Source organism: Crocodylus siamensis, chromosome 4 (assembly GCF_052110815.1).
Source record: "Crocodylus siamensis isolate JL-2025a chromosome 4, ASM5211081v1, whole genome shotgun sequence".
Lineage (NCBI taxonomy): Eukaryota > Metazoa > Chordata > Crocodylia > Crocodylidae > Crocodylus > Crocodylus siamensis.
In genome coordinates, this window is record NC_143398.1 from 26,754,420 (window position 1) to 26,773,429 (window position 19,010).

The 19,010-nt window shown below is 44.9% G+C and overlaps 1 protein-coding gene across 1 annotated transcript in view; it reads left to right on the forward strand.

Annotated features, from left to right (window-relative positions):
• The first annotated feature begins 3,029 nt into the window (after positions 1-3,029).
• SLC26A4 (solute carrier family 26 member 4) overlaps positions 3,030-19,010 on the forward strand; it is a 43,922-nt gene continuing 27,941 nt past the window's right edge. The window contains exons 1-5 of the mRNA XM_090042033.1: positions 3,030-3,298; positions 5,059-5,198; positions 8,755-8,865; positions 10,436-10,620; positions 11,254-11,418. Of these exons, the coding sequence (XP_089898159.1) occupies positions 3,144-3,298; positions 5,059-5,198; positions 8,755-8,865; positions 10,436-10,620; positions 11,254-11,418 (756 nt within the window). The 5' untranslated portion in view covers positions 3,030-3,143. The remainder of the gene's footprint in view (positions 3,299-5,058; positions 5,199-8,754; positions 8,866-10,435; positions 10,621-11,253; positions 11,419-19,010) is intronic.

The following is a 19,010-nucleotide window of genomic DNA, read 5'->3' on the forward strand; positions in this document are numbered from 1 at the left end:
AAATACAAGTCCCAACTTAGAAACAGGCAAAGAGAAACTCCAATGGTGCTAACTATAAATTGAATTCAAGCAGTTCATTTGAAGCTGTTGCTGATGACTGTGTTTCTGTATTAATAAAGGGGGCAGGTCATATTCCAGGATTTTTATTTTATAAGTTATATATGTATTTTGCTCTGAGAACATTTGAGAGACATGGTTTCTTGGGGTGGGGTTACTGCTTGCTTCTCCCTTTCAAACTTTCTTTGGTCCTTATTCAAAAGAGAGTGGATACTAATGTCTTGTTCTGAATAGAGATGGACCCAAGGACATCCTCAGATGATTTGCTGAACTGAGGTCTTTGTAGCTAAATGTAAAAGGACAATGCCCTTTCTTCTATCTTCCCATCTTTGCTACCCGTTCTGTCTACAAAGATTTCTTCAGTCATTTTTAAATGTGTCACTTGAAAACACTACTTTGAATTAACAGTAACAATGACTATTATAAAAGTACTTGCACTAGCTGCATATTCTAGTTAAACAGTTATCCTGCTTTTAGTTGGAGACCACTGCACTCTCCCTGAAGGTAGGGCAGAGACTGGGGGACTTTTGCTACATTTCATCCACTCCTAACAACTGTCCCTGGGCCTGCATTTATCCCAGCACAGACTAAAGCTAATCCTCCATAATTTAGCCCTGTTTCAAGGAGGGGTAAGCTACCAGGGTGCACTAAGTTCTGGTCTGCTTTTAACTTACTGTAGTTATTAATGGTTCATACCGGATTAGAAATAACCACAATATGTTGATTGTTTGCTCCAAATCTTCAAATGTACGTGACTATTTCCAGTTCGCTGATATTTCCTATAAATGCTAAACTTCTAAAGATAAACTCCCCTTGGGAGAGGCTGTCTTTTTGCTATGAGTTTGTATAGGATCTAGCACAAGGGAGTGCTAATTGGGGTTATAGGAGCTACTGTTATATAAATTATTTTTCAGTTTTTAGATTAAAAGGATGCATATAGATTGTAAAACTCAGACTATGTACAGACATACAGTTTCTACCACTACAGATATACAGTTTCTACGAGGAGAATCCTTGGTTTTCCCCAGGCATTCAGACTTTTTCTCCTGGAGCAAAAATGGCTGCTTTAGGAGAAAAATAATCCTAGCATGACCGGTGTTAAATTGCTCCTGGGAATATTAAATTTCTCCTGGGATATTAAATGCTTATACCTTGTCCCAGCTTAGCTCCTTCCGGGGGCCAGGGGAGTACAGCCAAGGGAAAGGCTCCCATGCCTTCCTGAGACTGGAGCATGCCAGACTTGAGAAGGCATAGGGAACAGCTGCTCCCACCCCTCCCAGAAATGGGGTGGGAAGAGCGGGAACAGCCACCAATTGCTTCCCTCTGCTTCTCACACCAGAGTTCCCTGTAGAAGCAGCTCTGCTGCACCGCTCCCTCCGTTTGGCTGCCAGGCACCCAGAAGCAAGCAGGCGGAGCAGCACAGCCTCCTGCCTCCTCACACCGGACAGAGTTCTTGGTGCGAGAAGCAGGCAGGGGCTTAGCCCTACTGCTCCTTCTGGTTGGCAGAGAGCCACACTCTCCCCTGCTAGCTTTTCCTTGCCCCCTTACCCCCGCCCCTTCCACTCAGCTATTTGGAAGCTTCCATTTGTTTAAAAAACGACTTTTCCACCCCCTCCTCCTCCATTATGCTCCTTTAATAAATCCATGGTGTCTCCACACCTTGAATACTGAGACCAGTCTTGGTCCCCTCACCACAAAAAGGATATTGAAGAGGAGAAAGAACTAGAGAAGCATAACAAAGAGGATTGGTGGTATGGAAGAGCTTCTAGGTGAGGAGACTAAAGAGGCTAGACTTATTCAGTTTGGGGACAAGATAAAAGTTTACAAAATACTAAATGGTGAAGAGGGAGTAAATAAGGATTTATTATTTACTATCTCTGTATGAGATCTAGAGGTCATAAAATAAAACTAGTGAGTAGTAAGTTCATAACTAGCGAAAGCAAGCTATTTTTTTACACTGTGCGATTAAAGTGTAGATGTCATTGCTACCCCATGTTGTGGATGCTGAGTTTAGCCTCAGATTCAAAAAGGGCTTGAACAAATTCTTGGAGGAACGGGAGACATCAGTGGCTATTGAGTATGGGAATTAGAGGTGCAATCTCTGAATCAGAACTTCTTAGACCTTAAATACTGGAGACTGCAAGTGGAAATGAAATAAGGGAAAACCCCTGGTCAAAACCTATTCACTCTTCCTTTCAGCATCCATTCTCTGCCATGGACCTTAGCAAGTTCTTATGGATTGGTGGCCTGTAACATATGCCCACTGTGACCCCCGACTTCACCCCCCTGAACTGCCCAGGGGCTTCCAACAGGCCTGTGTTCATTCCCGACACCTCTTTTCTCCTTGTCTATCCTATGCCCATCCATGACGGTAGTCCAGGCATCTGAACTGTCACACCACACTCTCTTACCCAATTCCCTCGTCCTGCCCTGGTTGTACACGGACCTCCAGCTCTTCCTAGTTGTCCCTTGTACTTCTTGCAGTAGCACATCAACAACGCAGCTATCTGACTGTGTTAGCCTCTCCCCAACATTGCTAAGGCTTCAGCTACTGCTTTCCCATCGTAGGGCTGGACTCTCTTACCTCCATCCCCTGGTGAACCTAGCTAAAGCCTTCCTCCCTGCAAGAGCCGCTCTTGCCTCTCTCGCCCGGGTGACGCCCACCCCCTCCTGCAGCAGCACCCGCGGGCAGGCGACTGTGCGGGCACGCGCGGAGGTGCGCGGGCTTTGCCCCCTCGCTGTGACACGCGAGGAGAGGGGTGGGCCCGGGCTCCCCGCCACCACCAGAGACGACGCTTCCCGCGGGGGCTCCGCGCCGGTCCCTCGCCGCCGGCTCCTGCAGCAGCGGCCTCGGCCCCCGCGCCGGCTCCTTACGAGCGCTGTGGCGCGCCGACGGGGCCGGGCCGTGCGCGGCCGGCAGGGTCCCCGCGCTGCCCGGCCGGGCTGGGCCGGGCGGGGTGGGAGGTCCCTGCGGGGGGCGGCCCCGGCTGGCCGGCGCGGGCGGTTCTGTTTGCCGTCAATAAAGCGGCGCGGGCCGGGGCCGTATAAAGGCGGGGGCGGGCGGGGCTGTGCCCGCAGGCAGGGCCATGGCAGCGGGCGACAGGGCGGAGGCGCCGGCGGGCGAGCCCGGCCCCTACGTGGTGGCGCGGCCCGTGTACAGCGAGGCGGCCTTCCAGGAGGAGCACGAGCGGCGGCCGCCGCTGCCGCCCACCCTGCGCGAGCGCGCCCAGCGCGCCTGCCGGTGAGCGGGCGAGGGCGGGAGCGGCGCCGTCGGGGGAGCACGCGGCGGCCCCGCGCCTCGCGGCGCCCCTTCCTGCTGCGCTGCCGCGGGGTCTGGCACCGGGCGTCGGCTGCAGCCGTGGCTGGGGCTACGGGGCGAGCCCCGGCTGGTGCGGCGGCGGCCGGAGCCGGAGCTTCCTGGCTCGAGGGTCTCGCTGCGCCGCGCAGGGCAGAGCCATCCCCGGGCTCAGCACGGAGTTTTACCCCGTGGGCAGAGAGGTGCCCACTGCGGGGTTTGCCTTGCTCTGGAGCGGGGGCCTGGCTACGATCTCTTGAGCCTGTGGGCTGCTTGCAGGTGTTAAAAAAGCCCCGCTTTACCAGAGGAAGCGGCGCGTTCGCCTGGGCTGGCTCTGCAGCGTCCAGAGAGACCGGGCGCTTCAGCGGGGCTTTCACCACTTTTGTCTAAAGCGGAGTCAATCCGCTACTAGCGCCCCAAAGCCCCACTAAAGCGCCTGATCTTTACAGATGTGGACCCAGCCGGGTCCAGCTAACTGCCTCTTCCAGGCAGGCACTGGGCTCTGTGCCGAGAGTAAAGTAAAACGCCTTTTTTTGTTAAAGTTTGCAAGCAGCCATCCTGGCAACCTTTTATTACAGCTGCTGTGGTTACCCCTGCTTTACCTGTGGCAGGTCAGGGTGCCAAGACTGACAGTCCCCTTGAAGGGGATGGTTTGGATAGGGGTGGTCCTGCCTCAGGTGCCATCTGGAGGTCCCTGCCAGCCCACCTCTCCATCAGTCTGTGATTTGTTTTTAAACAGCTGGGGCCAAATGGCTTTAGCCATGTTGAGTAAGACCACTGTGCAAATGGTATCTGCGATATCAATGGTGCTGTTCACTGAGAAAGTCGATTGCCAGCAAAAGTGTCATCAACAGATATTTTGTTTGGAAAGTCAACTTTTTCATACCAAAATGGATAATTTTGTCTTGAAAATGTGCAGAACATTCTAAATGTTGTGACAACAGTTGATCTCTTTTCAGAGTCCATTTTGGTTAGGGTGCCTTAAAGAACAAAGCTGTTTGTTTTGTGAGAGAAGTGTTTTTTGAAGATCTGTTTGTGAGCAACAAAATGTGTTATGACCAGGGATCTACCTAAATCTTTCCCCAGGCATCCCCTTTCCCTCTCCTGCTGTTGATTGGCCAAGGTCCCCCCCCCCCCCCACCTTGCTGCAGTTTTAAATAGGCTGTGGTTTTGCTTCCTGGCTGATCAGCAGTGGTGGGACCGCTGGTGCCCCTCAGCCAATCAGTGGCTGGAGGCAAAAACCACAGCATATTTAAAACTGTTTTTTGCCCCATGGCTGATCAGGAATATGCAGCAGGGCCTCCAGGGTCCTCCAACCAGTCAGCAGGAGGGGAAGGGGGGAACAAAAATAGCAAGATTAGAGGAGTCGCTGTACTTCCAGTGCGATTTAGATAGATCCCTGGTTATGACTAGTGTAACTTGCTGGCATCAGCATCCCCTGTGAATACAGCACTTGATCTTAGCCCACAAGAGGCCAAGAAGCTGTGGAACAAATCTAAGTAGCTCTATTAACCTGAGAGCAGAATTTGATCCTATAAAATAAGCAAATTGTAAACAACATTCATGTAGTTTCTATAAAATAATAAACAAGGGGTCTTTTGGCTAAATAACAGCTACTCAGATCTCTTGGTAGGAATTTTTTTTGCATTTTACAGTTATGATTTCATAGGGGTAGGCTGACAATTTAATTGTCTATTTTTTGGCAGCTGTTCAAGAAAAAAGGCATTTCAAATAACCAAGTCCTTTATCCCCATACTGGAATGGCTACCTAACTACAGAGTGAAGGAATGGCTAATTAGTGATATCATCTCTGGTATCAGTACAGGGCTTGTAGCTACTTTACAAGGTAAGCTGTGGCTAGATTATTTCTTTGTTATTAATAAGAAGCTAGATACATTGTATGGAGATACCCATAACTATTTCTTATGCTTTATACTGCACACATCAAGTTAAACATGTATGATTTAAAATATCCATATGAAGACCATTGTCCTTGAATATTATTTATTAATACTGTGCAGTAAATGATTGATTTGCTTAATTTTGCCTCTTTCTTGTTATTTAGCATTGGTTAACATATTCCAGTTTCCTTGAATTTGTTACTGTAATATAATTGATTAGTATCTCTCTTCATTTTTCTCTATGGGCATATTGTGAGTATTTAATAATTGAAATACATTACCTACCTGCATTTGATCAGGCATAGTATTAGCACTGTTCCACAATTAGTTGATCATGCAAGCACTTCCACATGTCTTTAAAAATGTAAAAGAGATTTCCTGCAAAAAATCATGAACACAAACCTTTTAAACTTTATTTTTATAGTGTTATTGCCAGTAAGTTATTAAATGTTTGCTCAAACAATCAGAAAAGAGCCATTGCCATGGTCAAGCTTTAAAAACTAATATTCACAAAACATACTTTTACATAATTCACTTGAACTGATATAAGGAAGAATTTTCCCAACTATTTGAGTTGGTCTAATAAAAGATATCGGATTTACCCAAAGAACCTTGTCTGCCTATGTCCTTAGACCAACACGGCTACAACCTACACCCCTTAGACTGATTTAATACATTTATCAATAGTAGAGAGAAGCAGAACAGTGATAAAATTTGCAGAGGATACAATGGAACCTAGGTTAATCAAGACCAGAGACAGCACTCCAAAATGACATTGCTATGACTCTCATTCTCCTCTCTGAGGCACCTGATACTGGCCACTTTCAAAGACAAAACTAAATGGACTACAGGCATACCTCAGAGATATTGTGGGTTCGGTTCCAGACCACCGCAATAAAGTGAATATCGCAATAAAGCGAGTCACACAAATTTTTTGGTTTCCCAGTGCATATAAAAGTTATGTAGTTAGTTAATAGACTATACTGTAGTCTATTAAGTGTGCAATAGCATTATGTCTAAAAAAAAATGTACATACCTTAATTAAAAAATACTTTATTGCTAAAAAATGCTAACCATCATCTGAGCCTTCAGCGAGTCGTAATCTTTTTGCATTCACAAATTGGCTAACTGTTTGGTGCAAGAGGCCTAGCTTTTGGCCTATCTTGGCTTTCGACATGCTTTCCTCACTAAGCTTAATCATTTCTAGCTTTTGATTTAAAGTGAGAGACGTGCGACTCTTCCTTTCACTTGAACACTTAGAGGCCATTGTAGGGTTATTAATTGGCCTAATTTCAATATTGTTGTATCTCAGGGAATAGGGAGGCCCGAGGAGATGGAGAGAGACGGGAACGGCCGGTCGGTGGAGCAGTCAGAACACACACAACATTTATCAATTAAGTTCGCCGCCTTATATGGGCGCGGTTCATGGCACCCCAAAACAATTACAATAGTAACATCAAAGATCACTGATCACAGATCACCATAACAAATATAATAATAATGAAAAATTTTGAAATATTGCGAGAATTACCAAAATGTGACACAGAGACACGAAGTGAGCAAATCCTGTTGGAAAAATGGCACCGATAGACTTGCTCGACGCAGGGTTGCCACAAACCTTCAATTTGTAAAAAAACGCAATATCTGCGAAGTGCAATAAAGTGAAGCGCAATAAAACGAGGTATGCCTTATTGATCTGATAGTAATTCCCATGGGTGGACCTGTCACCTACTCCAGATCATTATCTGCATTATCCACGTACAGATCTTCCCTATCCTATAAGGACGTAAATTATTTTCCTAGTTACTTCCCTTATGACAAAAGGTGCTGTGTAGATCTGTGTAGGAGAAATAGTGGAAACTCAGCATGTGAGCCTGCAAGTACAGACTCTTGATTTGTATTGCCCTTCTGGCCTCCCACCAGCTACAGTGGTATGGCCAGACCATTTTTTTGTTTTGTAAATCTGGTAGTACCTTTTGATGCTTCTAAAAAGGGAAATGTAGAAGTTGGCAATGGGAGTTAATGCTGCCTGAAACAAGATTAGCTATCTGCATATTTTACTGTACAATTCTAGGGCTGGAAAGTAAACATGACATTTAGGATAACTTTCCAAGCTCTGTTTACTGCCCCCCTACACACACTTTTTCAGTGGAGCTGATGGGTCAAACACGTCGGTGTATCTACACATGCACTTTAATGCACATTAGCCTATTTTAATGTGCATTAAAGCATCACTGGAAAAATGTGCTATTTAGTTAATGCATATTAAAATAGGCTAATGTGCATTAAGTGTCAGTTAAAAACCATGCTCTTTAGTTAATGTGCATTAAGACAAGCTAATGCACATTTTCTTAGTACCTCACAATGGAGGTACTAGATTTAATGAGCATTAACTAAAGTGCATTAATGCACATGTAGACATGCCCACAGACTTGGAAATGTGGAGGAAATGTTGTTGTGCAAGGGTAAAAATGTTGTATAACTGCTTCTCTGCTCTTCAAGGGAGATAATCCTGGCCTTTATTATTAATTTAGGATCTAATTAATAAAAACCAACATTTTAAAATGTTAGGTGTCTAAATGTATGGTTACATACCTAAAAGAATTGCCTGAGTTTCAGAAGTCCTAAATATTGGCATCTCCCAGTGAAGTAAATGGACACCCAATTTGAAAATCCCAGCTATAAATTAGGCCCTTTGCATAAGTCCTTCTTCCCAAGTGCAATGGCACATCGGCCACTTTCACAGCAGTTCCCTTGTTGAACCTCACTAGGTCCTCACAAAACACTTCTGCTTCATGCCAAATTGCAGGTATAATTGGTGATACTTACAAATCTAACTACCCAAATGGCACTCAGGGTGCATTTACATGAGACACTTACTGCTGAATTGCCTAATTAGCTCTGCAGTAAAGCATCACCAGTTTACACGTGTGGAGCTATTAGGCTGAAGTAAACTAAGTAACCCTGCCATAGGTTACTACTGCCAGATACAAGTATTATCCTACAGCGGAGTTATTTACTCCACCACAACACATGTGTAGACATAGTTGGGGCTGGCTGGGGTATGAGGATGTTTCAGTGTGGGGGCTGCCGTTTAGCTAGCCTTTCTGAAGTGTTTTAGCTAGCCCTAACTCTCTGCAGTACATTGAGCTGGATCAGAACAGCCTCAGGCTGACCCCCGGGGCTTGCTGGTAGTCAGGGCTGCACAGCTCTGGTTCAGTGTACTGCAGTCCAGGATGCTGTTTCTGGGAGCAATACATGCTAGTGCAAACTGTGCTGGATCTTATTGTATCATATTAATATTCATGCAAAGATGTGCCTAGAGTGGTGTAAAGCAGAAGTTTGCAAATTCATGCATGCCATTGAATTACAGGTGAAAAATACAAATTACAAATATGTCTGGAAAAAGAAGATCCCTTTTTTAATGTGGCTCATTATTTGGCAACATATTAGTCTGTTGTGGAGTCTATAACATAAAACACTGTGAATATGTGATTTCAGGTTTGGCGTATGCTTTACTGGTTGCTGTTCCTGTTGGATATGGTCTCTACTCTGCCTTTTTTCCTATCCTGACATACTTTTTCCTGGGAACATCAAGGCACATCTCAGTTGGTAACTGCATCTTTTTCAGAATGCATATCCTTACTGTGAACATAAATATTTTGTGTGAGGCAGTCACTTTTGAATTGCATTCACTGTGTTTTGTGCTTTCACACTGGCAGGTTATTGAGGTTTAAAACTATTTTGCTCAGTGCAGAGGGTTGTACATAAAGCTTTACTTCATGTGTATCTGTGCATAGCCTCTGCCTGTGTTTGTGCTGGAGTCCAAGAGCCTTGTGTTTTGCTGCATAGCATGTGAAGAGTTGCAGAATCAAGGCCATAGCAGGAATTGAAAAATTAACTCTGGATAAATTTACGAACAGACACTTTATCTGTTAACTCAAGTTCAACATGACTAAAGCAGAACTCTTAATCTTCCCTCATGAGTCCTCCTTGCTATCTCTTTTCTCCATCTTGGACAACACCATAATCCTGCCTGTCACTCAAGCCTACAATTGGGATGCCTACTCAGACTTCTCTCTAGGCCCTTGCGTCCAGGCTGTGTGTAAACTTTGCCAATTCTTTCCACATTATCTCTTCAAGACATGGTCTTTCCTATCTGTCCACACAGGTAAGATTTTCATCTAAGCTCTCATCTTGCATCTCAGTTACTGTGCTTCCTTTTCTCTAGCCTTGACAAATTCCATCTTAACTTCTTCATACCCATCCAGAATGCTGCTGAAAAGATTGTTTTCATACCCAATCATTTTTACTTTTTCACATCTCTCTGGGCATGTCTATATGAGATACTTAATGTGCAGTAGATTAATTCTACTGCGCATAAGAGTGTCATGGCAAAAAACTGTTAATGTAGAATTAGTCTACTGCACAGTAAGCATCACAAAAAGACCATGCACCATTGCTATAGCACATTAACATCTGCTCCTATGTAGTACCTCGTATTAGAGGTACTAAACTTAATGCACATGTAGATGTGCCCTTCTTGCATTCCTCCACTGACTTCCCCTTCTCTATTATGTCCCCTTTTCCAATATAAGCGGTCCTCACATCCTCTCCTCACCCTACCTGCCATGTCTCATTTGCTATCATGATACTGACTCCTTTTTCCACTTGGCTCAGTGTTCTAGCCTCCATTGCTTATTTGTTACATTTTCAAAAAAATCACCTTTGTACTTTTTTCCCCGATGCAGACTCTCTCACTTGGAGAGAGTTCTCTATGAATGTAGGCAATTTTGGTTCATTTGCTCCTTCAGAGCCCTCCTCTGTAATGGTTATAAAACACTGACAATGTTTAAGCTACTCTGGGTTGATACTACAGTCTCGCATGTTGACCAGTATTGTCTCCTTGTTTCCTTACGCTTCCTTGTAAGATTGGCTGTAGCCACATGTTCTCTTTCTTGTTATGCTTACACAGTAAGGTTTGTGGGACAGGATCTCTCTTCGTACTGTATTTGCAGTGCATATGGTTCCTAGGTACTCCAGTTAGATAAATACTATAATAATAAATTGGCCCTGATATAAATGTTTTAATTGTCTAATATAGAACTGCTTATCTTATCTTACAAATACTTTGATTTTGTGATGTATGGAAGGCCAACATATATACTGTTTATCTTCTCAGGACCTTTTCCTGTGGTCAGTTTGATGGTGGGATCTGTTGTGCTGAGCATGGCACCTGATGAAAATTTCCTCCTAGTTAGCAGTAATACCACAGGGCTTAACAAAACACTGATAGACACTGAATCCAGAGATGCACAGAGAGTATTAATTGCCAGTACTGTCACGTTTCTGGTTGGAATTATACAGGTAATATAACTGGCTTGTAGACTTAGGTTTATACTACTTTTACTTTATTAAATAATTGGTAAGAATGCAAAGAGAAACCGTATTTTAGGGGAATATGTTACTTTTCCCATAATAAAACATACAGGAGGGGAAACATCACCCTGAAATCTCCATGCTTTTCAAATGATGGGCAGCCCCAACATGTTTCAGTGGTATGTGGTAATATGCCAAAATTATTCTTTTCTCCAATTTTCTATGGAAGAGCACAGAAGTAGATTCTGCCACTGTTTCGTGTGCACAGCTCCCCGTGAAATCAGGTCACAAAACAAGCACACAATGAGGCTTGGATAGCTTTGTATAAAAGAAGGGTTTTCAGATTTTTCAAACTCTTAAAGGAAGCAAGTGGTGATACTATTACACTGAACATTATTTTACTCCATGGATAACTCCACATGCTTTGTTGTGACTGTAGCTACTGTAAGCTACCATCACTGTAAGTAAACATTTCAGTCCAGCAAAATCTGTTGCCATCTGAACTCTTCCTAGGCAGACAGCCTTCTACATGGGATCAAATCCTAAACGTTTTGTAATTTCATTGTCACATTGATTTACTGCTTAGTAAGTTGTTTGCTTTTTTCCTGATGATTTTCCCAGCTTGTGCTTGGAGCCCTTCAGATTGGTTTCATTGTGAGGTACCTTGCGGATCCACTGGTGGGAGGATTCACAACCGCAGCTGCTTTTCAAGTGTTTGTTTCACAACTGAAAATAGTCTTAAATGTTTCAACCAAAAACTATAATGGGATCCTTTCCATAATATATGTAAGTATACCTGGCTAATTTGCTTTCATTTTGTGGCAGAAATTCTCCATAGCAGTTTTCCTTTTTTTTTCCATCTCTTGCTTCCACTTCATGCAGAAGTGGCTCACATAATAGAATGTAGGGAATACAGGGGGTTTTTTTTATCCTGAACCTGAGCCTGCTCTCATTAAAATCAATGGGTGTTTGGCTGTAATTTATTTGGAGGGGCCTATAGGTAGTTGCTTTGCCTGCCTGTAAGGCAGATGGCTTATTTCCCTAATGTAGGCATGGCTCAGTGGTGCACCTAGTCTCTTTCAGGTTCAGTTTTATTTCTCAACATAAAACTTCAGAAAAACATCAAACAAAACAGTCCCTCTATCAACCCTGGGCTACTGCTCCTTGAGTATGCCATCTTTTTTGTTCCCTACTTTGTGGAACTTGCAGGCATTGTGTACCTCTGACAGCCATCTCCTGCTGCTCAGACAGCTGACTCTATCATCTATGAATGCCATTAGGGCCCTCTTTCGGTCACCCAAGGTCCTGTTGACATTGACCGTTCTGTCTGTAGCTGACTTTCTGGTCCACATGCTTCCAGCATATGCGTGTGGTGATACTTGCTTCACCATCATCAACCCTTTAGAGCAGGGGGGGTGGCAGCAGCAGCAGGACACAGAGCTGGGGGACTTGCATGCAGTGGCACAGGGTGGTGGATGGCAGTGGCAGTGGTGGCTGCATGCAAGTTTGCCCCACTCCACATCCAGCCGGTCGGGCAGCACCTGTGCAGCCTACAGAAGGAAACCACTGCCTTCACCCTCCACGGCCCTGCTCCTGGGAGGCAGCAGTGCGGGATGGTGAGTGGTGGCGCTCCATCCTCGCTCACCCACACATACCCCCTAGCCTCTTCCCAATTACCCCTGGGGTATACACACTCCCGATTGACAACCCCTGCTTTAGAGGAACTATCTTGCTACTTCCCAGCTGGATCTAATAACTGCATGGCTGCCTGGTCCCTGTGACTTCCAGATGGCAGGTGGATCTGTTAGCTACAGTTCTTAATCTGAAGAACACTTCTTCACCTTCCCTCTTTTTATAACATATTACAGGGCTGGTCTTAGAGCCAGGTTTATTTGTTTTCAGTGTCTTGAGAGAAAGTACAGTGCAGTAAGAAGAGACTATTTGGATATGGTAGTATAGCCAGATTAATACAATTGAAGACAATAAAGTACAGAATGATCTGTAGAGTCAGATAAATACAGTTCTCTTCTAGTGCTAGGGGCTTGTATGTTTGGAGGGAAAGGTCTTGAGTTCTATCCTTGTTGATGACAATGAAGTCTCTTTGACTATGTGCTAGTAATGGTGTGGTCCTATGCAATCAAGTGAACTTCTAAAAGAAAGGTGATATACTGTACTCGATTCTTGTTTTATTTTGAAAACAATATCACAACATTAACCTAAATGGTTTATTAATGCACTTGGAAGTATAGCTAAATGGAAATTCAAGAGCAATTAGGAACTAAATCTTCCCAGCAGATCAATAGGGTATATCTTGGAATTCTCTTGATTCATAAGAATCTCTTAAGAGTCTCATGAAAACTCTGATTCTTTAGAGAGACCTTTAAAAAAAACTTCAGCCTGCTTCCCTGAAATTAACAAGACCTTTGTTACTGACTTCACTGGGAGGCAGGTTGAGTTCAAATTAGTTATACTGATTTATAGAATCATAGAAAATTAGAGTTGGAAGGGACCTCAGGAGATAATCTCATCCAACCCCCTGCTCAAAGCAGAACCATCCCCAACTAGATCATCTCAGCCAATGCTTTGTCTTAAAAAGGTCTTAAAAACCTCCAAGGATGGAGGTTCCACAACCTCCCTGGGTAACCTGTTCCAGTGTTTTATTACCCTCCTCGTGAGAGTTTTTCGTAATATCTAACCTAAACTTTCCTTGCTGCACCTTGAGACCACTGCTCCTTGTTCTGGCACCTGCCATCAATGAAAACAGTCTAGCTCCATCCATTCACCTAGTTAAAGTTTGCTATTAAATCCCCTCTGTCTTCCCTTTTCCAGACTAAATAAGTTCAGTTCCCTCAGCCTCTCCTCATATGTCTTGTTTTCCAGCCCGTAACCATTTTCATAGCCATCTGGACTCTCTCCAATTTGCCCACAACCCTTCTATACTGGGGGGGGTGTGCAAAACTGGACACAAGACTTCAGATGTGGCCTCACTAGTGCCAAATAGAGGGGAAGAATAATTTCTTTTGATCTGCTAACAGTGCTCCTACTAATGCAACCCAGTATGCCGTCAGCCTTCTTGGCAACAATGGCTAACTGGCTTATATTCAGCTTATTGTCCACTGTAACCCCCAGGTCCTTTTCTACAGACCTGCTGCTTAGCCAGTTGGTTTCCAGCCTCTAGACGTGCATGGGATTGTTCCATCCTAAGTGCCTGCACTTTGCATTTATTCTTAATGAACTTCATGAGATTTCTTTTGGCCCAATACTCCAATTTGTCTTGGTCTCTCTGAATCCTAGTCCTACTCCCCCCTACAGTTTGGTGTCATCTGCAAACCTGCTGAGGGTCCCCTCTATCTCCACTCAGTCTTCCAGATTGTTGATGAAGATACTGAACAAAACTGGTTCCAGAACTGAACCCTGGGGCACTCCACTTGATTCTGGCTGTCATGTAGACATCGAGCCAATTATTACTACCCTTTGAGCCCAATGATGCAGCCAGTTTTTTACTTTATAGTCCATTCATTCAACCTGTACTTCTTTAGCTTGCTTCCAAGAAAGTTGAAGGAGACCATATCAAAAGCCTTGCTAAAGTCAAGGTACATTACGTCCAGTGGTGTCCCCACATCAACAGAGCCAGTCATCTCATCATAGAAGGCAATCAGGTTCGTCAAGCATGACTTGCCCCTGGTGAATCCATGCTGACTGTTTCTAATCATTTTCTTCTCCAAATGCTTAGAAAGGGATTCCTTGAGGATCTGCTTCATGATTTTACTAGGGACTGAGGTGAGGCTGACCAGGCTGTAGATCTCCCAATTCTCCTTCTTCCCTTTCTTAAGGATGGGAATTATATTTACCCTTTTCAAGCCATCTGGGACCTTTCCTGACTGCCACAAGTTTCAAAGATAATGGCCAGCGGCTCTGCAATCACATCTACCAACTTCCTCAGCACCCTTGGGTGCATTGTGTCCAGCCCCATGGATTGGATGCATCCAGCTTTTCTAAATAGTCCCTAACCTGTTCTTTCACCATTTTTAGCTGCTCATTTCATCCCCAAACTGTGCTGCCAGGTCCAGTAGTCTGGAAGCTGACCTACAAAAGGCATAGAGTACTTCAGCCTTTTCCACATCATCAGTCACTGGGTTGTCTTCCCCATCAGGAAGAGACCTACACTTTCCCTGAACTTCCTCTTGTTGCTGACATACTTGTAGAAACCCTTCTTGTTAGCCTTCATGTCCCTTGCTAGCTGGAACTCCAATTGTGCTTTGACCTTCCTGGTTTCATCCCTCGTACCCAAGCAAAACTTTTATAGTCCTCCCTAGTTGTTTGTCCAAGTTTCTACTTAGTGTAAGCTTTATTTTTGTGATTATTTTTTTTTAGCTCACTGAAGAGTTCCCTGCTAAATTAATCTAGTCTTCTGTCATACTTGCTAGTCTTCCTGTGCATCAGGATGGCTTGTTGCTGAACCCTCAGTAAGGTTTCTTTAAAGTACACCCAGCTCTCCTGGACTCCTCTCCCCTCAAACTGGCCTCCCAGGATATCCTGCCCATCAGCCCTGCTTTTCTGAAATCTAGGGTCCTTACTCTGCTGTTCTCCTTCCTTCCTTTCCTCAGGATCTTGAAGTCAGTCATCTTGTGGTCACTGTTGCCCACGTTGTCATCCACTACATTCCCCACCAATTCTTCCCTGTTTGTGAGCCTCATTGGCTACTCCATCACTTGCAATAGGAAGCTGTCCCTAGCACACTCTAAAAACTTCCTGGATTGCCTGTGCACTGTTGTATTGCCCTTCCAACAGATGTCAGGGTGATTGAAATCCCCTATGAGAACTAGGGCCTGTGACTGGGAAACTTCTGCTAGCTGTCTGAAGAAGCCTAATCCACTACTTCCTCCTGGTCTGGTGGTCTATAGCAGATTTCCACCACAACATCACCCATGTTGCTCTGCCCTCTAACCCTAACCCAGAGGCTTTCAACAGGCCTATCTCCAGCTTCATACTGGAGCTCTGAGCAATCATACAGCTCTTTTATGTAAAGTGCAGCTCCTTCTCTTCTCTTCTCTTCTCTTCTCTTCTCTTCTCTTCTCCCCTGCCTGTCCTTTCTGAACAATGTATACCCCTTCATGACAGTGCTCCAGTCATGTGAGCTCCCATCAAGTATCTCTTATTCCAAACATGTCATAGTTCCATGACTGTCCAAGGACTTCCAATTCTTCCTTATACTACAACACATTAGGTTTCCAAAATCAATTGGTTTCCAAAAGACGTCTTACTTCAGCATAGAGAACTTGCTGGTAGTTCTACTTTCTAGACACAGGCTCAAAGGAAAGCAAGATGGATTGCCTAATAGAGGTGAGATTGGAAAAGCTATTCCGTTCAGTCTAGAATAAATTGGCATATAAACCAAAAGTAACAAGATGACTATAACTTGGAGTAACAGGAAGAAAAGGAGAAAAGTAGGCAAAGTACTTGGAAAATATTTCTGACAGTAAGGCAAGGTTCTTTGGATGAATCTGATATCTCTTATTAGACCAACTTTAATAGTTGGAAAAAATTTTTTAGCAAGCTTTCGGGTTTAAAAACCTTTTGTCAGGCTGAGGAAGTCTCTGCGGTTGGTGTGTGCTCTTCCGGGATGGAATTAATCTTTCCTAACAGTAAGATATTTTAAACTGTAAATAGGTCTGTATATAAGGCTAGTAACTAATAACTCCCTCATGTGGGACATCTTTGTTTTGATTGGAGAAAGCACAGAGTAATCCTAGCATGAAGGTGGGCTAAGTGACCTACCAATTTTTTCCCATCTCTCGCTTTTATGGTTTTCAAAGGGTTGTACAGCTACCAGAACGCATTTTAAGGGATTAGTTATTACTCCCAAATACTGCATATTAAAGACGGAAGAACTGACTTCCTACATTAAAAATCAGTGAGTAGTGTAGCAAGTGAGGTGAGGAGATGTACACAACTGTGTAGAGCAAGAAACTTTGGGTTCTTTTGCCAGTGATTTGTGTTGACCTGACAATTTTTTTTTTTAAACTTCTGTGCATAGATTCCCGAGTGTACTTAGGAGTTCTAAAACCTAAACTTTAGGTACCTTATCACTTACAATTCACGCCTCAGGTTGAATGTGTAGTCACCCCTGTACAGTACATTGGGAAACACAGGAAAATTATTGAGTATTACTTGTTACCTGTCTCTGGACCAACCCTTTATACACTTATTTATGTAATATTATCTTTATGATTTTCTAAGTATATTTTAAAATTTAAACATTCAGAAATTTAAACACAACAGCTGCTTGCAGACATTAAAAAACAAACAAATGATGCTTTACTTTAAACTCGACACGTTCCTGGGTCAAGTCCAGAACACGCCTAGAAAAGGCATTGCATTAGTTGGACCTAGCTCACCTAGCTGATTAAATCAGCTATGAGATAAAAGTACCAAAAAGCCCCACTAAAGCATCTGGTCTATACAGATGCCAGGTCAAAGTAACACGCTGCTTCTTCCAGTAAAACATGTTTTTTGTTTGGGGTGGGGTTAACATCTGCAAGCAGCCAATGTATGTATCTGTAGGCACTACAGTGTGAACTAAGACCATAAGGTCAGTTCTTGCTCTGTTCAATACAACAGTGATGCATAGTGATATTGCATACCTATTGCAAGAATCCTCCTAGTCAGGGCTGAGTTCCAGTGGGAAAGTTTTGAGCCCCATGAGGTAAGGTGGAGCCATAAGATATGGTAGTATCATACTCTCTGACTGCAAACAGGGGATTGCGGAATCAGACATAAGGCCAGAAGAGACCTCATTGAGCACGTCCACACATGCAAGCACGTAGGCTTGCAGCAGCTCAAATAGAAGCGGTGCAAATTTTGATCCGGGGCTTTTTTGCTTCAGCGCACATACTTGGACATGCACTTTGTTGTGCAGCAAATTGTGCCACTTGGGGCACAATAACCCTGCCTGGCTCCTCCCAGATCTTCAGCCAGGGGGAGCTAGAGCCCGGGGCCAGCACAGGTGCTGGCCCCAACAGTATAAAAAGCTGCCCTGGCAAGTAGCTCAGGGCTACTAGCTCTTGAGAGCTTCTGGGGCCCAGCCAACTGGTACCTGGGGACACAACCCCTTGTGCCAGCTGGACTGCTGAAGCAGCCCTGAGAGTTCCCTGCACCCTCTACCCACTGCAGCAGTCTGGCAGTGGGGGCTGCTGCCTGGCTGTGACCTGCTGTGCACCTACCAGACCCAGATGGGGACTGCAGAGCTGGTAGAGGCATCTGCCCCTCTGGGCCAGTTGCCAGTGGTTGCAGGGTTGGCCTTTGTGTGGCACTACTGCCATGTGTGCCCCTGCCTGGCCATCTGGGCAGCTATCACCTGGAAGATGTTCCAGGTGTTGTGGCCTGCTTTGAACTGTCAAAGCATGTCCTCCTGTCCCCATTTGGCCTGGAGGTCAGCCACAGCCAGATGGGTCCAAGATGTGAGCTCTGAGCAGGCAGGGTCCTGCCACTGGCCTCCCTAGCAGGAATTCTGGTGTTCCCTACTGGAAAACTGAAAAATCCCCAATTTAAAATAATAATAAAAAAAAATCTCAAAGTCACTCTGTAAAATATCCCCAAATCCATGTTCCTCCACAAGTAAAACAAAAGACCACTATAAAGACAGAGAGCAAGAACGAGACAGTGATCAGTTGTACAATGTTTTATCTTACAGTGTTAAAGCAAGTCTCTTGTCATAATAATAAAGTGAACTCTAAATACATGTTTCATGAATTCATGAAACATGTTTTGCTGCATTCCCACAGGGCGATGGGCCCCACACAAGGGGGTTCAGGACTCTCACAAGGGGTACAGCCCCCCAACAGGGGGTTCAACCCCCATACAAAGGATACAGGCCCCCAACAGTGGCCATATGGTCCCCACAGGGGCTACCACCCCCCTTGCAAGGCCCACATGCCCCACCCCAGCCCCCCCAGTTGCTGCCCCACCTAGCCCCATCCTCCACCAGTTGCTGCAGCCCCCCAGTGGCTGCCTCACCCCCCAACTTGCACTCCCAGGCCCCCAAGGCTACCCCACAACCCCAGGCACCATCACTTAAAAAAAACCCAGAAAAAAATGGGGAAAAAAAAGCCTCTGCTTACCTGAGAAGCAGGGGTGGGGGGGGCTCAGGGGCCTCCTGACAGAGCCCCCTGGGCAGCACAGGACAGCACAGGGCCAGGAGGGCTCAGGCTGGGGCTGTCAACCTGCTCCGCACCGCGGGTGGGGCCCCCGGCAGCCAGACAGCAGCTCCAACTGCTGGTAGGTGCCGGGGTTTGTTTTGTTGGGTTTGTTTTGTTGTTTGTTTTTTTTTTAAGGATGGGGTGGGCTTGAGGGGCTCGGGCCAGCCCTGGCAGGGCTCG